This window comes from Portunus trituberculatus, chromosome 15 (genome assembly GCF_017591435.1).
Source record: "Portunus trituberculatus isolate SZX2019 chromosome 15, ASM1759143v1, whole genome shotgun sequence".
Lineage (NCBI taxonomy): Eukaryota > Metazoa > Arthropoda > Malacostraca > Decapoda > Portunidae > Portunus > Portunus trituberculatus.
Genome location: NC_059269.1, coordinates 14751592 through 14776128, shown reverse-complemented (window position 1 = coordinate 14776128; position 24537 = coordinate 14751592). Strand labels below are relative to the sequence as shown.

Sequence of the window (24537 nt, the reverse complement as noted above, 5' to 3'; positions counted from 1 at the left end):
CGTCTTCCTTTTCTTCTTTCTGATTAATTCTCATATCTATTCGGCTGCTCCTCACTATCGCGAGCTCAATGGTGTGGAGTAGACAGGGGAAGATTAACTATTATTGCGATGGTCTTGGGGGAGAGGGCGTTGTTGGTGCTCCGTTGCATAGGTAGATTGGAGAAATGGCAAGGACAGAGGAAAGGAATATCAAGGAAGGGCTGTGTGTTGGAATATTTGAGTGGGAAGCAGAATGGGCGGTGGAAATGTGCAGAAAGAGGCGGTGATATATGGAACTGATAGGATGATATGGTGATGGGGCCAGGTATAGTAAATATGAAAGGAATAGGGATAAGCTTGTGATCAAAGGGACGTTTTCTCCTTTCCTTCAAACCCTGCAAGGAACAATCACCCTTAGAAATCCGTGAAGAAGTGTTACGATCTCTCACATGACAAGATTGTTTAGTTCTAAGGCCCCCAAAATAGTTAGGAAGGGAAGAAAGAGAATGATATACTGTAAGACCTTCTTGACTGTTGTGTTAGAAAGCTGCGGAACTAAAAAAGGAGACATACCAGGTAAAGCAACACTGAAAAGAAACACCTGTGACATTCTAGAACGCTGTGTTAGAGAGATATGGAACAGAGATTAGAATATACGTAGTAGTAGAAGTGAAATGTACCGAAGCGGGGAATGGCGGGGCGGTGCTGGAAGTTAAAGGTCGGTTGGGGGAAAGTCCTTTTTTTTTTTTATATATATTTTGTTCAGTGTTCAGCTACGCGAGGCAAGGCGGGTGGTGTGGGGCGAGGCTGGGCTGGGGTCTGGGCTGGGGTGTGGGGCGGGGCTCTCAGATAGGCGTATATGCTAGTTAGAGTAGGAGTGACGCGAACACCAAAAGTTGCTATCACGATTTATGTGTCCAGGAAAAAAAAAGAAAAGAAAAGTGCCTCTAAAACTATGAATGTATTTGCGATTGTATCTTTGTGTGTTCGTTTGATATATTTATTCATTCATTGTGTGTTACTTCCATTGTTTTGCTTTACATCTCTCTCTCTCTCTCTCTCTCTCTCTCTCTCTCTCTCGAAAACAACTAATCTACAAAAAAGAAAAAAAAAGCAGGGCAAGGCTACGTAATTCTTCCACAACACACACACACACACACACACACACTAATCACTCCGGGGCCGTCACTCAGGAGTCGCGATACGCAGTTAACAACACAACGGCGAGGCTTAATTTTAGGAAGCTTACCAAATTTTACAGTGTCCAGACAGAGAGAGAGAGAGAGAGAGAGAGAGAGAGAGAGAGAGAGAGAGAGAGAGAGAGAGAGAGAGAGAGAGAGAGAGAGAGATTGGCTTCGGTGGCGGTAATAGATGGCGTTAGATGCAGTATCCTCCCCGGCGTCTATTCTCTATAATCCAATTCGAAAATCGAGTGAATTACAGCGCCGTTCAGTGGAAGTTACCGTGAGAGAGAGAGAGAGAGAGAGAGAGAGAGACCTGCTTCTCTTTCCCCTCCTCCCTCTCTCCTTTGCTCCTGCTGTTGCTTTGTTCTCGTCTCTCGCCTCTCGCTCTGACCGTCACGCGGGGGCTGAAGGATGTCCGTCACCTGGTTTGGGGGATGGGGGATCGCTCAAATGTTGCTTGCTGAGTCTTGGTTTTGTTGCTTTCCGAATCTTCTCTTGGTTTGTTTTGCGAGTCGAGTGTCTTCTGTTGCTTCGTTTTCTGAGTCGAGTCGTTTTATTGTTTTCTTTTCCGTTTTCTTTTTTGAGTTGACTGTTTTCTGTTGGTTTTGTTTTGTGAGTCGAGTCTTTTCTGTTAGTCGAGTGTTTCTGTTGCTTTTCTTTTTTAAGTCGAGTCGTTTCTGTTTTTTTTTCTTCTCCGTTTTCTTTTCTGAGTCGAATATTTTCTGTTGCATTTTTTTATTTCTTGAGTCGAGTCATTTCTGTTCCTTTTTTTTCTGAGTCGAGTCTTTTCTGAGTCTTTTTTTCGAGTTGCGATTGCTTTTCGTATTCTTTTTTTAATTTTTTGTAATTTTTATTCATTATTAACTAGTGAAGGTTTACATTTTACATTTGTTTTTATAAGCTTTTGTTTTGATTCTGTTTATTTTACGGTTCTCTTATTTCTGCAGTGAACAGAAATCGTTTTTGAGATGAGAAAATAGAAAAAAGAAAGAAAAAAAAGAATAGAGTGAAAAAGAAAGAGAGTTGGTTATCATAGAGCAACAAATAAAAAAATCACTAACAAAGAAAGAGAAAAATAAAATAAAAATACACGAAAAAAAAGAGAAAGAAATAACGAACACATAAAAAATTGAAAAAAAGAATGTAGTTGGAAGCAAAACGAGGAACTTAAGCACTGAGAGAGCGAAAAAAGACTATAATGACAGTTTTCGCACTCTGATCATGACACCAACACGCGCACCAAGCAGTACTTAGCGTAGCGGGGCGAGAGCAACAGCCTTGACGCGACTTGCACACACACACTTCTACAGCAGGAAAGTGAAATCCATCTCTGACCCTACTGGCTACAAGAGAGAGAGAGAGAGAGAGAGAGAGAGAGAGAGAGAGAGACGCAGCATGGACAAGACCGCTCCTACTACTGAAGAGGAAGAAGGCGTCTGGTGGGCGATGACCCCTTTTTGTCAGTCCTAACCACCACCACCACTACCCTCACCACCACCTCCTAGCCTTCGTCCTCAACGCCCACGCTTCACTGGGTCACGAACCCTATAAGGCTACCCAGGAACCAGTACTCAACTCACCACCACCACGGAGCCACCTCCCAACCGCCCACCTGAGCACCCTTCCCCCCGTGGCATGTTGACTCTCGCCCCAGCCATGCCTCCGATCCCACAAACCTCCCCTGTCCCCACCACGGCTACCACAACCCCTCCTGCGCCTCTGAAAACCCCTCAAGCAAGAGATGAAGGGAAAACAGGGAGGGAGCAGAAAATCCACCTAGCGGAAGCACATACTAAGGTCTTCGATGCCTTTTCCCGAGCCTTCAGCCGCCAGAATGTACAGTTCGAGAAAGGTAAGATATAATTTTTCGTCCGTCTGTCCATCCGTCTTTCACAGCCTTGGAAATTTTCATCTTCAGTTCTCTCTCAGACAGACTGCGCATCTTCAAAAGGTAAGGCGATTTATTTTCTTCAATTTCTCATTCGTCTCTCTCGCTCTCTCTGCCTCTCTTTCTCTCTCTCTCTTTCTCTCCTTTGTCTCTCCCATTGCTCCTTCAGGTGGGAGGAAGGAGAGCCACCAGTGAGAGAGACAGGTAAGATTATTTTTTCACGTTGGTTTCTGTCTTTCTTCGGCTCGTCAACTTGAAGATAGCACGGCAGGGGGCGAGGGAAAGGGTTAGGGTGGTGTGCCTTCTTTGGTAACCTCCCTGTGTGTGTGTGTGTGTGTGTGTGTGTGTGTGTGTGTGTGTGTGTGTGTGTGTGTGTGTGTGTGTGTGTGTGTGTGTGTGTGTGTGTCCGCTCGAGGTCTCTGGACGCAGCCTCTTGATTCTCCTCCTTTCTTCTCTCCTCCTCCTCCTCCTCCTCCTCCTCCTCCTCCTCCTCCTCCTCTCCCGTTACTCTCCACCACATTCTTTTCAAGGTTTTGTCTCCCCTCCAGCAGTATAATAGCTTTGTGTATTTTGATTTTCTGTTTTTGCTGCTGCATTTTTTTCTATTTTTTTTCATTAATTGGTTTGTGGTTTAATTTTTTAGCTTATTTTCTTATATTTATTAGTTTTTGCTTTATTTATTTATCTGTTTTGTCCAGTTGAACTTTTAGCATTTCATATTGGTATTATTTGTTATTGTGTTTATTTATCTATTTTGTATGTACGTGTGTTTATATTTTTCTCCTTTAATATACACTTCACTATGTTTCATTTTTCCTACTTGCTGACCTCAGTTTGACTTTTGACTTAACCTACGCAGTGTTGTTTATGTGTTTCCCTGCCAAATTATGCTCTATCGTAAATTATTTCCTCTTCTACTTTTCTGCTACTACTTCTCTTCTTCAACATGGCGATGCTTTAACCTTGTCTTCATTTCTGTACGCTTTTTTATTTCTGTCTTTTTCAGTTTATTCTCATTTCCCTGTTGTGTTTCCTTTACCTGACCTCTACTGAACAAAACTACTCTAAACGTTATTCTTTTCCTCTTAATTATTTTTCTTGCTTTTTCGCTGCATGACGCCTGAATTTATCATTTTGTCTTTTCATATCGCTGTTTTCTTTAACCCCTTCCGTACCATGACGCGTTTCCATATTCATTCTGCTTACTATCTGGTGATTTTATACAGCTTCAGATACTCATGGAGGGGATTAAAATAGTGAAGACTGTGGGCATTAGTCCTTTCACCTCCTTTGATCCTTCCTTACATCAATAAAATGATCTAATCACACCCAAACCTCAAGGTAGAAATGCGTCCCAGTACTGAAGAGGTTGATTTTTTTTTTTTAGCCATTTGTATATTTCCTCGTCGCATTCTGAATGAACAAAATATTAATCAATAGAGTTCATTGGCTTCCCCGCATCTAGTGTTTGTTTTCTCTCGTGTTCATTTTTCCCATCAATCATAATTTTATCTTGTTTGTTCTTCCACCTTATGTTAATTTCATTTGCATATTATTCCTCCTCATCTCTAGTCAACCAAATTTTGCGTCAATTAATTTTCCTCCCTTTTTAAAACATTTTCCCTTGGGCTGATGCTTCCATTCATTAAAACTCTATCTTTATTCTACTTATTAATTATTTGTATTTAATCATCCGTTCTCATATACCTTCGTCTCACTGAATAGAATTTGAATCACTAGCTTTCACTCACTTCTTCGCCTACCAGTTTCCTTTTTCTTCTTTCCTGGTTGCTAGTTATGATTTTTTTTTTTCACATTTTCTTCCATCACACTATCTACTTCATTTCATTGTTTTCCTTCACATTCACTCATGGTAACTCTTCCTTCAGTTGTATTTTTTTCCTACACATTTTTTTTTTTTTTTCTGTTCATGGTGTCAGTAATTCTATTTGTAAATTTCGCCTGAGTTCCACGAAACAAAATTTCATACCAATAGATTCCACTAGTCTCCTCCCCTCCTCTCTCTCTCTCTCTCTCTCTCTCTCTCTCTCTGTCTGGGTAAGGCTTCCATTTATCAGCGCGCCATGCCATGACCCACGGGACAACACTTTCGCGTCCATAATCCACGGCTTGTCCAACTGCCTGCGTGTCCTGACCTCTAACCTACACGCTGACCTTTCCGAGAACACACTAAGCGGTGCCCACACACTCTTGTCCCCTCCCACCTCCTGCCACCTCCGCCGACGCCGAAGGACAACGTGGTAACATGAATTTTTTGTCGCATCTCGCGTTCTCCGTTATATAATCCCGTTGCCTCATTGCCTTTAATTATGAGCTGCAGAGTAAACACGACGCAACGTAATGAGGTAAACAAGCGGTGTAGGGGACGCTGGGAAGGGCTCAGACGAGAGAAATCGGGTGAATAGTCAGTGAAGGCGTTTAAGAGAGAGAGAGAGAGAGAGAGAGAGAGAGAGAGAGAGAGAGAGAGAGAGAGAGAGATTTTAATGTGATAAGAAGTTATACGAGAAAAGAACTGAATGGGTGAATTCCTTAGATTATCAGAATATGAAGAAAAGATGAAACTTTTTTTAGAATGAGTTCTATTCATATCAGAGAGAGAGAGAGAGAGAGAGAGAGAGAGAGAGAGAGAGAGAGAGAGAGAGAGAGAGAGACTTTATTAATATCTTGTAAAAAAAACTTGAATACTGAAGCGCCCGTACGTAATAAGGCTGAGGTTTTAACCCTCACTTGTACATTTTGAGACGACGAGTGAGTCTCTTGAAAGGTGGTAAAGGCTAATTAAGTAGAAAGAAGGGGACAGGTGTGTCGCGGAAAGAAACACGCCTCGGAATGCTTTGAAGTGAAGATGAGCAGAAGAAACAGACCTTCACTCTACGCCGTCTTACAAACAGACACGCGCGGAACTGAGTCTTCGTAGTCTTTGGGGCCTAAGATCTGCTGCTTAACAGGATGTGGTAATCTAAACACTCGCGTCTGTCCCTCAAAATTTCCACATGTAAAGGAAATTATAGATCGTTCTAGAATGAGAGAGAACTGAATGTTTTTGTTTTTCTTTTCTACGGCAATCATATAAATCAATGCACAAAATACGTTTTCCCGTAACAGAATATATTATAAAAGTACGTACTGCGTCTGTCAAAAGATGTTGTATGTAAAAGGCATAAAGCAAAACTGAATATCGCTCTATGAGAAATGAAATAGTAGAATGTAGAATGCGTTTTATACAGATTTCATTGTATAGAATCATAAATGTAACAAAAATATTATAAAATTTTTGCACTAAGGCAGCATAGTTGTATAAACTTTTTTCCTGTAAAGTTGGTAGGTACACGTATAACAAGAGGAGAATAGACTAAAAATCAAGAATAAAAATACTGCTCTGATAAAATGCAACAGAGTGATACGTTCGTTGTAATATAAAATAGAAAAACAATACAGAAGTGAAACAGTACACAGAGACGGTGCAACTGAAGATAACAATACAAACTACAAGACAAATACATTAGCTACATCAAGTATTACATTGTGTATCTGGTGACGTCCTCCTGAAGGTCCGCCGCCGCCGCCACCCGCACACTGACGTCACCTGCTTCTGACAAGGTGAATGTGGTGAGCCATTGCTGGTCTGACCCACTTGTAACGCTTTGTTGAGGCTGCTACCCTGGCACAGACGCTTCTCCGGCTCTAGTGGCGCGTGACTACTGCTTGTGTTGTCTCTAGTCTTATCTAATCGCTCACTTTATACAGCCATATACAGAAACGCCTTGCTCTCTCACCAAGATCATTTTTCAAGTTCCAATAGACGACTAGCTGGATTTCAAGACAGGTTTTCTTTGTGATAAGCTAGAAATCTTGCTAATCCATCACCAGAACCATAAAAATACCTTAAAAACATGAGTATCCTCGAGAGCCTTTGAAAATAGTCGCCGTGTGAGAGCAAAGCGTTTCTGAATACGAGTCTATATAACTTGCTTTAGTATGTTGTGGACTTGAAGGAGCGTGTGATGTCTGTGTCACTATGCAAGGAATGGCTGACTGACTGGCTGTTTGTATTCTTTTATTTTTCTCATGTTTTTTTTATTGATATGCCCACACACACACACACACGCACACGCACACACACACACACACACACACACACACACACACACACACACACACACACACACACACACACACACACACACATGAGTTAGAAAAAAAATGAGAGTGCAGGGAATAAAACGAACGAGCCCAACACTTCACTGACAAAAAAAAAAAAAAAGAAAAATGAAAGTCAGCCAATACACAAGACTCACAGAATATTCTTCAAATTCAATATAAAAACAGGAAAAAATAAAAAAAATAGCAAGTACACAGCAAAAGTCTATCTCTAAAACATTTCATCGCATCAAAGAACCAACAAAAGGTATTATTCACACACAAAACTGGCGACAAAACAACAAAACAAGAAAAATACGATCTTTTATTTTCCATTTCCATTTTACTTCCCTCCTCAATTTTACCTCGGAAACGAAGCATACAGTGGCCATGATCTGCCTTGTTAAGTCCCCAAGTCGTAACCAAGGAAGCGTAACACTAGAAGGAAACACAAGACACCATTATATGTAACCCTGACTCCTATAGTGTCTTTCCTTGACTCGCCTGGAAGATGTATCCTTTAAGACCCAGCGAGGAGAAAGAGAAAGACTCGGCTTGGCTTTGTTTTCAGGGATGATGATGCTTAGGGCGCCTTTGTCTCTGTGGATTTCACGGTGCAAGAGAAGGAAGGTTGAGGAATGACTCAAAGAAGGAAGTATTAGGAAGTGAAATGCGAGGTGGAAATTTTGAGGGTAAAGACAGATTGTTGTGATTTGAGGTGATAAATGTGAAGGTTGTGGAGGACAGATAGAGAGGAAGGTTGAGGAATGACTTAAGGAGAGGAGAAAATATTATAAAGAGTGAAGTGTGTGGTGGAAATGTTGGGAGTACAGACAAATGGGTGTGTTTGTGGATGAAGAATGTGGGAAGCTTGTGGAGGACAGAAAGGGAAAGTTAGCAGAGAAGCATCAATCCCTTCAGTACCATGACGTGCTTTCTTATTCATTCTGCTTACTATTAGGCAATTTCACGCAGCTTCGGAAACTCATGTGGGGAGTAAAATAGTGAAGAGTGTGGCCATTAATCTTCTGACCTCTCTAAACTCTTCCTAATATCAATAAAATCGTCTAATCGCACGCAAAACTCGTCGAAAAAATGCGTCCCAGTACTGAAGAGGTTAACTTAGAAATAGAAATATACCAAATGTCTGCGTGTAAAGTTTAGTTAGATGTAAAAGTATAGATATGTTATGGAGATAAATAGACACAAAAAAAAAAACGTCAGCTTAGATTTATAGTAAAAAGAAATTCTCTCTCTCTCTCTCTCTCTCTCTCTCTCTCTCTCTCTCTCTCTCTCTCTCTCTCTCTCTCTCTCTTTAACTTGGCTTGATCTAACAAAATCTCTCATAACTCCTTCATCTTGCCCTGGCACCAGTATTTACATGAGGATGCCTAATGAGCAGAAAGAGAGAGAGAGAGAGAGAGAGAGAGAGAGAGAGAGAGAGAGAGAGAGAGAGAGAGAGAGAGAGAGGGAGAGAGAATATATGTTAAAGCTGAACCTATACTCCCTTCCCTTCATCTCTTTTTTTTTTTTTTTCTTTCTTTCCTTGTAAACTTTATACTTTTCATTTATCTTTTTTTTTTTTCGTTTCATAACCTGATTCTTTCCTCTTCTCTTCTCTTCTCTTCTGTATATTTGCCTTATCAACTCTTTAGAATCTGGGTAGTGTCTTATAACGCACCAGAATAGTCCATTGCAAGTAAATAGTCGAGTGAAACTACATAGGGACTTTTTAATCCTCTCTCTCTCTCTCTCTCTCTCAGTGGTTCGCAATACCATTTTAGAGGAACCAGTCACTTGAACTTGACATTACATAGGGAAGGTCCTCTTGAGTTTCACCTTTGTGCTGTGTTTCGGCTAGTGTGTGTGTGTGTGTGTGTGTGTGTGTTTGGGGAGCATAGTGCATGTGTCCCAGCCAGCCCTAGCCAGTCCCTCCCAGCTCCAGCAAGCCCCAGCCAACCCACGCATATGCCGTGTTATATTCTTTTTGCCCTTGTCTCTTTATTCTTGCTTCTCTGCTCTTTCTATCTCGTTTGCTGGCTTGGTATTTGTCCCTCTGTCTCGCCGCCTCTGTTCTCGGTGACTAGATCTGTTCCATGTGGCGTGGTATGAAGAGTCTTCCACATACTGTGTGTAAATGTCTCGACACTTATGTTGGTTGTAATATAAATACAGTTAGTTGGTTTTCTTTGTCACAAGTATGTTTATGAGGGAAGGGAGAAGGTAAGAAGGAGAGGAGAGGAAGGTAATAGGAACGGAAAGGAAGAGAAATAGGAGAAAGAATAGGGAGAGTATAAGGAAGGATAGCGAATGGAAGGAAGGAAATATTGGGAAGGAAAAGCAAAGGAAAGGATGAAAAAAAGAAAGGAGAAAGAAGAGGGGGAGTAAGGAAGGGTAACGAATTGAAGGGAAGGAAAATATTGGGAAAGAAAGATGCAAAGGATAGGAATGAAAAGAGACTGAAGGAGAGAAAAGGAAAGAGAAGGAAAAACGAGCTGAGAACACGACCAAGGCTAAGATTTTGGAATTTTTCTCTCCAATAAATTAAAAAGAAAAACGTGACTTCGTACTGGATTCTACATCAAAGTCGTAGATTTCTCAGAACAAAAATTTATAACTTGTATTGCACACTTTGTTACTCTCTCTCTCTCTCTCTCTCTCTCTCTCTCTCTCTCGGGTGTGGGAACTCCAATAAACAAGGAAAGAAAGATAAAACCGCGTTCCTTACACAATTTTCTATCGTCTGTAATCTTTTAAGTGGTTCTATTGCCCTGTGATGGTATATACGTTACTGCATCTCATTGGTTTCCGTGTTAAGCCGCCGGGAGAGGTTGAGGTCGTTCAAACAAAGCACCCCTTGAAAGCCCTAATCTGGCTGTAAGCTCTGCCTGAGAGGGTGAGAGAGCAGGCAAGCTGGGGCCGCCGTACAGAGACCAACAGGCTGCTCAGTTTACATTTACTTAAACTTGTCATTATGTTTTTTATCACCTCTGTGCCACGCCTCTAGATGGGAGTGGAGAGAGAGAGAGAGAGAGAGAGAGAGAGAGAGAGAGAGAGAGAGAGAGAGAGAGAGAGAGAGAGAGAGAGAGAGAGAGCAATAGCGGGGACAGAACCAGAAATAATGGGTTTAAACTTGAAAAATTCAGGTTTAGAAAAGAAATGGGAAGAAACTGGTTTTCAAACAGAGTGGTTGATGAGTGGAACAGTCTCAGTGGTCATGTAGTCAGAGGTGAGTCAATAGGGAGCTTTAAAAGGTTTAGATAAGTTCATGGATGGGGATGATAGATGGAATTAAGGTAGCTTAAACACACAGGGACTGCCTCGTATAGGCCTGGCGACCTCTTGCAGCTTCCCTCTTTTCTTATGTTCTTATGAGAGAGAGAGAGAGAGAGAGAGAGAGAGAGAGAGAGAGAGAGAGAGAGAGAGAGAGAGATTACACAACAAATATCAGATGATCTATATATCTGTATCGAGAGTATCTGTTTATCTATTTCCAACTATTAGTAAACTACATGTGGAAAAACAGAATAGATATAGAAGAAGGCTCTCTCCCCACCCTCATCTCCCTGAAAGGAGAGAGAGAGGAAGGAACGGTATGGTAAGAAAGAGAGAATGGTGATAATGATAGTGGGAATAGGAAGAGGCAATGTGTTGTGAAAGAGAAGTTGGTAGGAGGGTAGGAGGAAAGACTTCTGGTGGTGGTGGTGGTGGTGGTTGTGGTAGTTGTGGTGTTGGTGTGGTTGTTGGCTACGTAGAAATACATGGTATGCAGGGAAACTAAGGAAGTGTCGCCACATATGTTTGTTCTGGGAGGGAAGAAACTTTAAAATTAATGTCTCCGTGGATTTAGGACAGGGCGACACACACACACACACACACACACACACACACACACACACACACACACACACACACACACACACACACACACACACACACACACACACACACACCTGGGGTAAGCTTAGATCCCTGGCGTCGTGAGGAGGGAAGATTATAACAGGCACAGCAGTGGTAGAGTAAGAAAATACAAAGCAGGTTAGGAGACTTCAAGCATTAAGACCAGGAGTGTCGGCAGCTTACAGTTAAGAGGCAGAAACAAACAAGTACAAGCAAACAAGGGGTATTAGGAGCAGCACACGCCCGGCAGGAGACTTTATGCTCTAAGTAAATAAGTGCAAGCCGTGAAGTGTGGCGCTGGGGACGAGTTTTCACTTTTTTTACACCAGATGGCAGCACGTGGTGAGTTGGGGATTTGCCCAAGGTTACGTTAGTGGGAATTTTTTTTATGCTTTTTATTTGAATTTGTATTGATAGATCGCTGAAGTGTATGGTTAGGAGAAGAGATAAGGAGAGTGAGTACCTTAGAGTTGTGTATTTTTTATGGTCTTTTCTTCTTCAGTACTGGGGCGCATATTTACCTTTAGTTTTATTGACATTAGCAAGGGTCTATGGAGGTGAGAAAATTAGTGGTCACAGTTTTCTCTATTTTAATCCCCATGTAAGTTTCTGAAGCTGTATAAAACCACCAAATAGTAACCAGAATCAATTTGAAAATGTGTCATGGCACTTAAGAGTTTAACCCCTTCATTACCATGACACGTTTCCATATTCATTCTGCTTACTATATGGTGACTTTCTACAGCTTCAGAAACTTATGTAGGGATTAATGTAGTAAAAAATCTGGCCATTAATCTTCTGACCTCCATAGACCTTTCTGTAATGTAAATAAAATTATCTAATCAAGGTAGAAATGCGTTACAGTTCTGGAGTTAATATTTCCTCATTTTTCTTTTAACTTTCGCCAATTTATTCAATGACAAGTATTCATTTAGTTTTTTTTTCAAAACAGATACACATTTATACATTTATTTTCTGCTAAATTTCTCTCTCTATCTATTTTCTATGATCACTCCCTGCCGTCGGTCAGTTACGAGCTTGTGTAATGCCCCATGAAGTGGTCCATAGTGTGTCCTCCTTACTCAGCCCATTAAGACGACCCGCATATTGGCCGAGGGGAAGGCACGGTGAGGGAAGCGGCAGCACTAAGCGAGGGGAGGCGAGATACGAGGGGATACGGGCAACAGTAACCAAGGTAAGGGAGGAAGGCCGCAAGGGGAGGTGTGGTGTGGTTACCTAAGGGGCTGGAGGCTCTGGAGGGATGAGGAGGAGGATGGAAGTGAAGGGTGATGTGCCAACACTCCGCGAGGGTTGAAGCTTCATGCTGATGGAACACGCCCAGGAAAAGAGGGAAGAAATTTATAGGTTATCGCCTCCTGAAGAAGGCCTTGGATGCGAGACGAGGTGGTGGTGTGTGAAAGAATATCTCCACTTTTTCATTTTCTTCATCCTCTCTTTCTTTTTTTCTTCTTTTTCCACGGCAAATAAGCTATCTGTCTCTTTTCTTCTTTCTTTCTCCTTTCCTTTTACACTTAATAATTTTCTTTCCTTCATTGCAAATCTCTTTCCTTCTTTCCTTCTACTCTCACGAATTATATTGTCCTCTCTCTCCTTTCTTCTTTTCTTTCCTTCTTCCTTTGCAAAATAAAGTATCTGTCTCTCTTCTCCTTTCCTCCTGCACTTAAAACAAGCCAATCACATAATCTTTTCCTCATTCCGAACCTTCTTTTCTCCTTTCCTCTTGCTCTCATCACGAATTATGTTGTCCTCTCTTTCCTTTCCTCGCAATACTCCCATGGACTCACTTCCTTTCCTCACCTCTCCGTCAGGTCACGCTTGAAGGCTTGTGCGGGAAACGTGGGTCTTGGTCTGAGAGTTTCCTGGATCCGTCTCCGGGTTGTTGTGTGGCCTTGAGATCGAAGCCTCGCTGAGAGGAAGGAGGAGGCGGCCAGAGGAAAACGAAAGGATGTAGTGGTGGAAGACAGGATGAAGGTGGCGAGGCGGGAGGGAGGAGCGGAGTTGGAAGAAAAAGAAACGAGGGAGGGGGAGGGAAGGAGGAGGTAGTGTTTAGAAGAGAGGAAGAAGTAGGAAAAAGAAAAGGTCAGGAAACGAAACAGTGGGATAAGGAACGAGGAGAAAATGAGAGGAGAAAAGGAGAGGAAAATAAGATGATGTAGTATTGGTGAAGAAAGATGTGGGAGAAAGAAAGTGTTGTAAATGAAAGACATTACTGAAAGGAGAAAGGAAGGAGAGTAGAGAGCGATACGAGGAAGAAAATGAAAAGGAACAAGGAGACAAAATAACAGGAAGGAGAATACATTGAGAAGAGACAGAAACGGAGAAATAAAGATACACAAAGGAAAGATAAGGTCACTGAAAGAAGAAGGGATGGAGAGTAGATTAAAAAAGCAGAAGAAAAAGATGCGAAAGGAAAGAAAGTAAACGAAATAATAAAAAAAAGTGAAATAAATGGAAGTGCAATGAGTAGAGAAATGGAGAACTGGAAAATATTTAATAAGAAACAATATAAAGAAAATAGGAAAGAGAAAGAGAAAGAAACAGAGAGAGACACTTTTCTAATTCTTTTGGTGTGTAAGCAGAGCACGTGTTCTTCGCTGCCATCGTCCCCCATTAGCACCAAATATATATGTTTACTTTGCGGTAATTAGCCCAAAATAGCCGCTTAATTGTCCCTAACCCAATTATCGTGCAAATTTCGTGGTACAGATGTGCGGATGAGACTGTCGAGGCGTGGCTGGATATTAAGCGAAATTATGGGGCCAGACAAATAGGGTGACAAAAAAATATACAAGGAAAGGATGCAGACCGTTCCGCGCCTAGCCTTTAATAACTCATTACAGCAGCTTCAGTCCCGTGATCCCCGCCAGTCTGTTTAATCTGTCCCGGGACGCTGGGTCACTGTATTGTTAAGACGTGCTCCCTTGGGTACTGTCACACACACACACACACACACACACACACACACACACACACACACACACACACACACACACACACACACACACACACACACACACACACACACACTGACTAACTATGATACAATGGATAGACGAGTTTTACATGTATTCTCTCTCTATGCTCTTTCTTTCCCGCTCACTGACAACTATGATATAACTAACTATGATATAATGAATGGACGAGTTTTATATGTATTTTTCTCTCTATGCTCTCTCTATGCCCCTCACTGACAGCTATAATGTAGTGTACCCTCAAACGCGCACTCCAACTTAGTCTTCATTCATTTTCTATGGAGTCTTTTACAGAGACTTAAGGTTCTTTACTGAGGAGCCCTTCATACGTTTTCTTTTTCCTGTGTACTTTCTTGTTTATTGTGTGATGGATGCACATTTTGTAGTGCCGTTTTCTATAATGAAGTGTTAAAAGAGGTACTGTTCACTTGCAGGGGATCTTAACTCTTTCAGTACTGGGACATTTTTACCTTGGGATTTGTGTACGATTAGACCATTTTATTGACATTAGGACGGTATATGGAGGTCAAAAGATTAATGGCCACAGTCTTCACTATTCTATTCGCCCCCTTTTTTTTTCTGAAGCTGTAAAATCACCAAATAGTAAGCAGAATGAATATGATTAAGAAATGTTGTGTTTTAGTAAGGATACGTTTATGCTATTATTTCCCCTTCCGTTTTATCTTGTCGGCCCCTTAAGAAAAGGAAACAAAGGGAGAAAGGTCGAGATAGAAAAATGTACGTGTGTTTAGTTCCCGAGGCATATTGTAACTCCAGCCTGTCTTGAATGATTCCTAAAAGTTCTTGTGAGCCTTGTGTTCCTCGTGTGTGTCTGTGTGTGTCGTGCAATGGAACCATGCGCGCTTTGGGGTCCGAGTGGTCTCCAAGCGCAGGAGTTCGAATCCTGTCCACGGTCCACGGTTGGGCTTCCTCACTCGTGGCAACGGTTTCTTAGCAGGTGGGCTTTAAGAGGAGGTACCCCAAAAAGTATCACCTTTAGCCCATAAATTCCCGTGAAAAACCCACAAATTATAAATAGAAATATAAAAGGAAAGGTTTAGGTGATTATGTGTGACCTTAAAATCTTCGTACTGTAGCTTGGGTTGTACGCAGATGTGTCACTGCTACGTGTGTGTGTGTGTGTGTGTGTGTGTGTGTGTAACGTGAGCAGGGTCGTGTACCAAATGACACTTTGCCATCACAACAACCGACAATTTTTTAGTCACACAAAAATAATTAATTAATAGTATTGTTTATTTTATCCCTGGTCTGAACTGTTCGTGACCACTTTAACGCACTATCAGCGCAAAATGAGGTGACAACATTTCCATTCTTCTTCCGTGTGGCTGTAAAGAGTGCATGAACTGAGAGTGAATCCAGTACCAAGGTCTTTTGAGTGACACACACACACACACACACACACACACACACACACACACACACACACACAGACACACACCAGTACGTACATTTTGAGCTGCATTTCTGGGCTTACTCGATTTCCGTTAATATAAAGCAATTTCCCTTCCCTCCCTCTCCTCGCAGCCTCCCTCTCTTCTTCTACTCCCTCTTTCGGCCTTGCTCCCTTCGTTCCTGCTTCCCTCCTTCCCTCCTTCCTTCCTCTCTTTTCTCAACTGCTCCCCCTTGAAAGCCGGTGCTCGCCACACACTATAGAGCATAATACAAGTACTAAGACCCCTCCAGTGGCGTTAAAAGCCGGCCGCAGGTGCTTGGGTCCCGCGGCACCTGCTACGAAGGGTATGCACGCTGATGTGGCAACACTTGAGCCTCGCCTCCTCCCCTCGAGTTTCCATTTCACTGTCCATTACACTCCCGGCAGTCACCTATCGTGCAACTTTCTCCCACTCCCTTACTTCTGGTGTCATTTCTCCCTCTTGCAGTTCATTTTCTGGTTCATTCATTATTCGTGTAGTTTTCCACTCCTTGTTTCCTTTGCTCCTTCATCCTTTGCATCCTTACTATGTGATTCCCTTTACTCGTTTTTCTTTTTCCCTTTTCTGTTTTGTCATTTGTTTTCTGCCTATTTCTCCTTCACTAGTCACTCCTTCTCTCTGTCTCATTTCCCAGTCACGCATTTCTTCACCCACCTCTTCTTTCTGCCATCCACAAATCCCTCACCGTCATACACAGAACCATTCTTTTCATGTATTTTTCCTCTTTTCTCTTCGACGAGGCGGCCAATTTCAGCAAGAGAATCGTAATTACTCTCTTAAAAACTTTGATTGCTATGAAACTGCGAAGAAAGCTAGTTTAATTTACTGCATGGAAGGAGAGAGAGAGAGAGAGAGAGAGAGAGAGAGAGAGAGAGAGAGAGATGCAATATTTTAGCTTGTTTTATTAACCATAACAGCGCAAACACTAATAAACAGAAATACACAAAGGTTAATTAAGTCATTCAGTTGCAGAAAGTCATAAGAATTGGAAGACATATTGACAGACACTGACATATAAGCAGACACAGAACTACGTATTAATTTTTGATCCTCACATGCATGCAGCCATTTCTAATTTCTCACACACTCCGTCCAACACCATCAGCCTATAGAGCATTGTAAAACACATCTGACTGCACCTCATTACATTAAAAACTTCCTAATTTAAGCTATTTTTTAAAAGATGTTTTTTTTATGGTTATTAATAAGATTTACAAGATATCTACATCATTAACCCCATCCATACTGGGACGCATTTTTATCATGAATTTCTGGTGTGATTAAGAAAGGTCTATGGAGGTCAGAAGATTAATGGCCAGAGTCTTCACTATTTTAATCCCACACATGTTTCTGAAGCTGTGTAAAATCACCGAATAGTAACCAGAATGAATGTAAAAGAGCGTCCTGGTACTGAAGGGATTAACAGGAGAGACACTGGAGAACTCTGCAAATTATCTCTGTGGCCTTTGAAAACAGAGTTGGAGAGAGCAAAGCGGTTGAAAATACGAGGCCATGACCCACGACGACTGAGGGAGGCACGAAGCACACACAGGCGGACGATGATGCTTCCACGCCGCGGCTCATTGCACTCCGGGGACCACGTGACTCAGAGGCTTACTGGGGGGGGGTGTTGAGATAGGTGGGGAGGATGGGCGTTAAGTATCCGTTGAGTTTTTTTTCATGGTTTTGTTGGTATGAAGTGTTCTGGTGAATATATAACATTGGTATTACTTTTCTCTCTCTCTCTCTCTCTCTCTCTCTCTCTCTCTCTCTCTCTCTCTCTCTCTCTCTCTCTCTCTCCTACTCCTGTTCCTTCCTCTCCTTTCTTTTTCCTCCTCGTGTAGTTTTCACAAATAATCCCATGTTTGTTCCTTTTCTGTGTTGTCTCAAGGCTGGTATGTAAATATTGCACCACGCACTCTGCTATTTTCATCTTTCTTCTTATCACTTGTTATTATTCATGCTCTTACTCTTGCTCTTCTTCATCTTCTATCCCCCCTCCTCCCTCTTCCTCCTCCTCCTTCTCCTTCTCGAATTTTTCATATATCACCAACTTATAATTTATTTCCTCATATTTAAAGTTTTAGCAATTATGTTATACTTAAGTGCATATTTATGTTCATTAACTGCCTGCGTTTATTATTTCATAAGACCGTAATTGAATGTTTTATGAGAGCCCTTAGAGACGGCCAGAGCCTCGTATCTTTACTGCCGGGATAAATGTGTCATGCTAACGGAGATTGAACGTCTATCACGGGGGAAAGGAAAGTGGGCGGGAAATGTGAATGTCTTGGTGAACGCATTGGTGGGTGGGAAATTCGTGTAGGTGCAGGAAACTTTGCAGAAAACTTTGAAGAGTATTTGAAGTCTTCTTGAATTCATGCATGTTGAATGTTTGTTTATTTATTCATTCTTTCCTTCATTCATTCACTCATTCACTGTTTGCTAATGTGTTTGTTTACTTCATTCATTCACTTCCTGCTTATCTTTCATGCATGTTGAGTGTTTGTTTATTTATCATTCTCTTCTTCATTCACTGACTCATTCACTGTTTGCTAATGTGTTTGTTTACTTCATTCATTCACTTCCTGCTTATCTTTCGTCATCACTTACTCTTTCTCACTTGCTTACTTCTTTGTTTGCTGCTTGTTATCTTGCCTTCTTTTCATTGTTCTTACTTATTAACCAAATTTATAACGATTTTTCTTAGTAATGTAATAATAACTCTAAGAAAGACTCCACCTCAAAAATGTTCTTGGAAAGTGAAGTAGATATACAATACTATTATTTTTTACTTATTAACCAAATTTATAACGATTTTCTTGGTACTATGATAATGAATCTAAGAAAAAACTCCACCTCAAAAATATTCTTGGAAAGTGAAGCGGATATACAATACATATGAGAAAGAAGACTTTTGGATTCTCCCGGTGAATAAAAATCTTCGCTGAGAGAGTCACAAGTCCTTTAAAAACTGTTGAAAATAAATGCCATTTCTCCCTCTACTCTGAAATGGGAAACTTGGAGAATAGTCCGCGATCAACTTTCAAAACTTTGGCAGTATCTTCTGAGAGAATGTTGAGGAGGGGTGAAAGAGAATGGTGGAGGCAGAATAATAGAGAAGTAAGGAAGGAAAGTAAAGATTTGGTGGTTCAGGTCGATAGAAGACTGAAGGAAGATGTGGAAGGTGGGGAGAACTTACCTTAATTGGTCATAGTCGTAGTTCTGGGCGAGTCTGCCTTGAATTCTGAGATGTTGACGGAGATAAAAATTCATCCTTTGTAATCTGATTTTAACATGTTTTGCGATGCTGTGTGTGTGTGTGTGTGTGTGTGTGTGTGTGTGTGTGTGTGTGTGTGTGTGTGTGTGTATGAGTGATTAAAATGTTCAGAATCGAAGACGAACGAGTGGCAATGACAGGTTATGCTCAAATGCGTTTCAAACTCACCTGACATGAAATATTGGTCATAAACAGTTACTGGAATGTTTTTTTCTCCAGGGTATGACTGATTTATATAGTTAATAAATGTAAAGGGAATGTACACACGCAGACGAGCCGGTGATTAATCCATGGCGTTTCATATTATTGGATGTAACTGCTAAGTGTGAAAATGGAAGACCAGCGTAGAGGAAATGTGGATAAAATGTAGCTTTTTTTTTTCCTTTCCTAAGTATGCAAGGTTGTGGCTTATAATAAAGTAGCTTCTAGTGAGAGAGAGAGAGAGAGAGAGAGAGAGAGAGAGAGAGAGAGAGAGAGAGAGAGAGAGAGAGAGAGAGAGAGAGAGAGAGAGAGAGAGAGAGAGTATTGCTGGTGTTGCTTTAAATTTTTGTTTCTGAGTACATGACTTTGTTTTACTTTATATTACCAGCTGTTGCATGAATTCTCTGTGAGTGTGCTTTATATTTGTATCTTTTTGTATCACTTTATTCGATTTAATTTCATTTGAGAGAGAGAGAAAAAAAAAACTATTGCTGGTTTTGCTTTAGACTTCATTTCAGAGTATATTTATTTGACTTTATATTACCAGTTGTTGCTTTAATTCTCTGTGAGTTTGCTTTATTTCTTTTTATCCACTTTCTTTATTCGATTTGATTTCATTTGGCGTGTTTCATATTGGTATTATTGGCTTTTATTATCTATCTACTACTTTTTTCTCAGTTTTTTCCATGCGTTCCCAGGGTTTGCAGGGAAATGTGAGGCTTGGAAGTGTTGAATTGCACATGGAAGCTTCACGTGCATTATATTGAGTCGAGTTACAGGGTTTTTGCCTCCGCCGCCTGCCAACGACAACGCGAAATTGCAATGTGTAAACTATTTATACATGTAAACGTGGGTGTAATTACATGTTTATTTAAAATGTAAAGTAATTTAATGCCACGCTTCCACATTAATTTGTACACACACACACACACACACACACACACACACACACACACACACACACACACACACGTCATCCATTACAGATATCATTCGAGAAACAAGTAGAAACATAGACGGAAGCTTCTTGTTCTTTTCTTCCTGGTTCTTCCTGTTCTTCTTGTTCTTGTTCTTGTTCTTCATGTACTTTTTATCCTTTTTTTTCCATGGTGAAGGCGGTGGTGGCGTGGCTGAGGCCTGTATTCTGAGACACTCCGCTCTCTCACAATCACTGCTTTCCAAAGGGTCCAGTCGAAAAATACTCGTGTTTTCAAGAGTATTTTTATGGTTCTGGTGATAGAATGGCAAGATTTGTAGCTTATTAAAAGGAGAAACTGTCTTGAAAACCGGGTAGTAGTCTCTGTGGCCTTGTAAAATTGTCGTAGTGAGAGGGGAAGGCGTTTCTGAACAGGGGCGTGAGTGTGGCGAGTCGAGGGCGGGTGGGTGGAAGAAAGGTAGATGGTGAGATGGACGAATCGAGGTGGAAAAGAATAGAATGTATATAATAATGAAACGGTGAATGAGAAGCGTGAAGAGAACGGGAAGGGTACCATTGGTGGGTGAACAGGAAGTGGAAGGAGAGGTAAAGAAGTGTGTGTGTGTGTGTGTGTGTGTGTGTGTGTGTGTGTGTGTGTTGAGGACAAAGGACAAAGGATGTGAAGAAGGAAGTGAGAATAGAGGATAATATACTGAGTAATAAAGTGAAGCCATAAGGGAAGGACGATGACTATGATGACAAGGCAGAGAAAGAGGAAGAACAAGAAGAGAAGGAGTGGGAGGAGTAGGAAGGGAACGCAGCTTCTGATGGAGGATAAACGCGAGTAATCAAGAGCACCTCAATGGCTTCTTCCTTCCGGTGAGGCGCGAGGAACCGTGTGGCTGAGAGAGGATTCGTGCACCGGAACAATCTCGGCTCGCCTCAGATTCCGTACACTAGCCATCAAAAGCAGACCGTTCGTGGGTTTCTCAGGCACCGTAAATCAGGCAGGCATGATGTGGAGAGGCTCGGTTGCTGTAATGACCTAGAAGTGGAGTGACTGAAGGAGGAAGGGAGGGAAGAAGCGAACGAGGGATGCAGCAGGTTGAGCATCCTGCACTGCTCGCCTTGTAGGAATCGTTGACTTCCCTCCTCCATTCATTCACCTCAGTCTTCGCCACCACAACAGGGCGTCGGCCGTCTCGAGACATATACAGTTCCTTCCGTGCGCTTCTGATCCCTCCCTCCGCTACTCCATCGTGATTTTACCTCCGCCCAGCCTCACGCCTGCTCAGGAATCTTGGAGTGACTTGGGTGTGAGAAGCAACTCGACATATTTTGGAACCAGTACGTTCTGCAGTGAGAGGTATCGCTCTGGCCACGCCTCCCGCTGGCCACCCGTGATTCGGTGGTTGTCAAAACTCATTCAGTGCGCCGGTGTGGTGGCCTCGTGACGGTGTATTGGCGGTAGTGTCGCTGGTGCTATATTAGTGACGGTGATGCCTGTGTAGCTACATAGACGCATGCTGCATTGATAGAAAGACGCATTGAGGGACGAGAAAGGGTCTTCTGAAATGGCTGTCAACAACAAAGAATGAGTACAGTGGTATTGTTGAGTGGTCATCTCTAAAGTGCGCGTGAACTAAGCTGGGATGAGTGTCCTGGGCTAGCGCTGAGTCTGTGCTTGGACGCTGAGGTGAGGCGGACACGTGGGATGCGTCGCCACTGGTGTACCCTAAGGGGATGCGGGTGTATCATGAGGTTACTTAAGCCAGTCAGCGATCCACGCCATGCACTCCTTTGAGCAGCCTTGTGTCGGCGTGGGCGTGGCGGTCAGGTGGGCGTAGTACCGGGCGTGGAGGTGAGTGCTTCTACTGTTGCGTGCACATCTGAGTAACTGTTGCTTTTGAGTAACTGTCATGTGCAGTTTCTAGATACGATAACTTCCAGATACTGAAGTTGGTTCAAATTTTAGACTAACCTGACAGAAACCTCGAGATATGCAATTCAGTTCAAACTAAACTTGTGGAGATGATATTTTTCCTCTTCTTACTTTTCACCAGTTTAGTCAGATGCGTCGGAGAGACTATTAAGATAGTATTCATGTATCAATTCCTCCACCAGTCTAACCTTCAAAATCACAGGAATACATCAATCAAATTTGTGTAGAACAATATGGCTCAAGGGAACTTAGGAACACAGAGACGCAGAACGTGAATTAATATATTCTTTTCGTGAGTAAAGTCAGTATTTTCTTATTTATTCCGATTATTGAAGCGTGAGATGCTCAGAAATACGCTCCACTAGTGAGAGAGAGAGAGAGAGAGAGAGAGAGAGAGAGAGAGAGAGAGAGAGAGAGAGAGAGAGAGAGACGCCCCTTCTCCTCCTGCGCCTCTTCGCCTACCACTTCAACGCCACCTGATAATTTGTCTTAATATAATGTTCTAATACTTTGTTCCCATTGCTCTTTCCTAATACACTATTATAATATTCTTTCTTCATGTTTTTTCACAGTACTCTTCCTCAGTGTTCTCTCCTAGTATTCTAATCCCTATTCTAAATCTCCCATATAATACCCTATCCTAACATTATATACAAATACAATCTTCTAACCCTTCCATCGTAGCACTGTACCTTTAGAATACCATAATACATTAGCTTGATGTTATATCCTTAGTCTTAATACCTTATCTTCATCCTATATTCCATGCATTCTATCGTAATATTCTCCTCTATCTCAGTATTTTATCTAAATTGCACTGTGGAGGCGTGAGAAAGTTTCCTTGCAGTCTTTTCCCGGGTGAAGGTGTCCAGTCATGAATTCAACCACTAAAAGAACTTGAGTATTTTTTTTTGTTCGATTCCAACCCAAGTTATGATCCACTGAACTCTCACAATGGACTTCCAAAGTGTCGTTGATGCGCCAGTGTAGTGGTTTGGAGTGTAATGGGAGCAAATAGTGCGTTCCCACGTGTGTCCAGGGGAAGATGGTCTCGTAGTGGTCAGTGGGATGGTCCTCCAATGCGGTTGAGTCACGCAGAACGTTCAGGTCACACACACACACACACACACACACACACACACACACACACACACACACACACACACACACACACACACACACACACACACACACACACACACACACACACACACACACACACACACACACACACACACACACACACACACACACTTTCCTGTACCCAGAAAACTTTTATTATGTGAGTTGCTCCCACTAACCGAAAAGAATGTTATTAGCTGAGGTTCAATTTCCCCTCTCCTCTCCATAAACAGTAGTGCTTTGGATAATTAAGAGCATACAGTTGAATATATTAGTCGTGTTCTTTCTGAAAATACATAAAGTGGCCTGTGGAGCCCCTCGCTTGGTCACAGACGGGAATTACGCAGTCATTAAGGCCACTAGAGCACGGCAACAACGGAGCGCTGGTTCGGCGAGATGAAACGGCCGTGGCAGTGTTGATTCTGTGGTTCCCAGACTACTGAGGGTCACGCGTGCTGCCTGACGGAGAGACAGGTGTGGTGGTGCTCCTCGCGATGGGCTGAGAAAGGAGAGTTCATACATTGTCTTATTAATTGGACACTATTTGAGATTCCATAGAAGTTGAGCTTGCAGGTGTAGGTAGTTGTAGACGAGATATACGAGTTAGGTGATGTTAGATTATCATCAGTATCTATTTTTTTTTTTTTGAAAATTCCTTGTTTTTTTTCTCTTGATATTAATTCCATATTTTCTCGTGCACTTGTCTACCATCACTCACAAGAATTCATATCATCCTCCAGTCGCTCTCTCCCTCACTTATTCACCCATCTCTCCCTCCCTGCCTCGTCGTTAAATTCGCTCACAATACACTTCACTTTCTTCACAAGCTCGTTTTCCATTTCCTTGCCGGGAAATTGAAATGACTGTTGTCGTAATACAAACTGAAGGTCATATACGTTTAAGATACAACTCACATGTCCGAAAATTATTACAGGGACTCACATTAATGGCAAACTATACGACTTGCTGCTCTCAATTCCTTATGTGTGAACTCGTGTGAAGAAATTTGTACTCACTGATTCACATACACGAGTACGTATATACAATGCTCCCGGTTCCTCGTCCTTAGTCTTATCGCAGTTCCCTCAGTGCTTCTCCTTCCCTTTACAAATCTGACAAGGGAGTTATTAGACCGTAGCAAAACCTAAATTGTCGTTAGGACTTTGAAATTATATTGTTTTTTCATCGACAAAAAAGAAAAGAAAAAGAAAAGTACGTGAATTAACAATAAAAATCGTGTTATTTAGAACTGATGCGGGCAGAAATGAAAGAGCAGAGAGAGAGAGAGAGAGAGAGAGAGAGAGAGAGAGAGAGAGAGAGAAATCTTGTAACTGTGGGAGGGCGAAGCGTGTACGGAAGAACCAAACTTCAGAAACATGTCATCTAAGTTGTAATTGTTCACAGATCTATGGTCTTGAGAAATACGTGAGTCTCCCCTTGTCTCTCTCTCTCTCTCTCTCTCTCTCTCTCTCTCTCTCTCTCTCTCTCTCTCTCTCTCTCTCTCTCTCTCTCTCTCT

At 41.9% G+C, this 24537-nt stretch overlaps 1 protein-coding gene across 5 annotated transcripts in view; it reads left to right on the top strand.

The window, feature by feature from the left end:
- LOC123503932 (kazrin-like) overlaps nucleotides 1-24537 on the top strand; it is a 110939-nt gene that overhangs the window by 27491 nt on the left and 58911 nt on the right. For 4 of the 5 annotated variants that reach the window (XM_045254058.1, XM_045254059.1, XM_045254057.1 and 1 more), the window contains exon 2: nucleotides 2111-3015. In XM_045254058.1, the coding sequence (XP_045109993.1) occupies nucleotides 2799-3015 (217 nt within the window). In that variant the 5' untranslated portion in view covers nucleotides 2111-2798. The remainder of the gene's footprint in view (nucleotides 1-2110; nucleotides 3016-24537) is intronic. The other variant, XM_045254060.1, reaches the window with a different exon arrangement.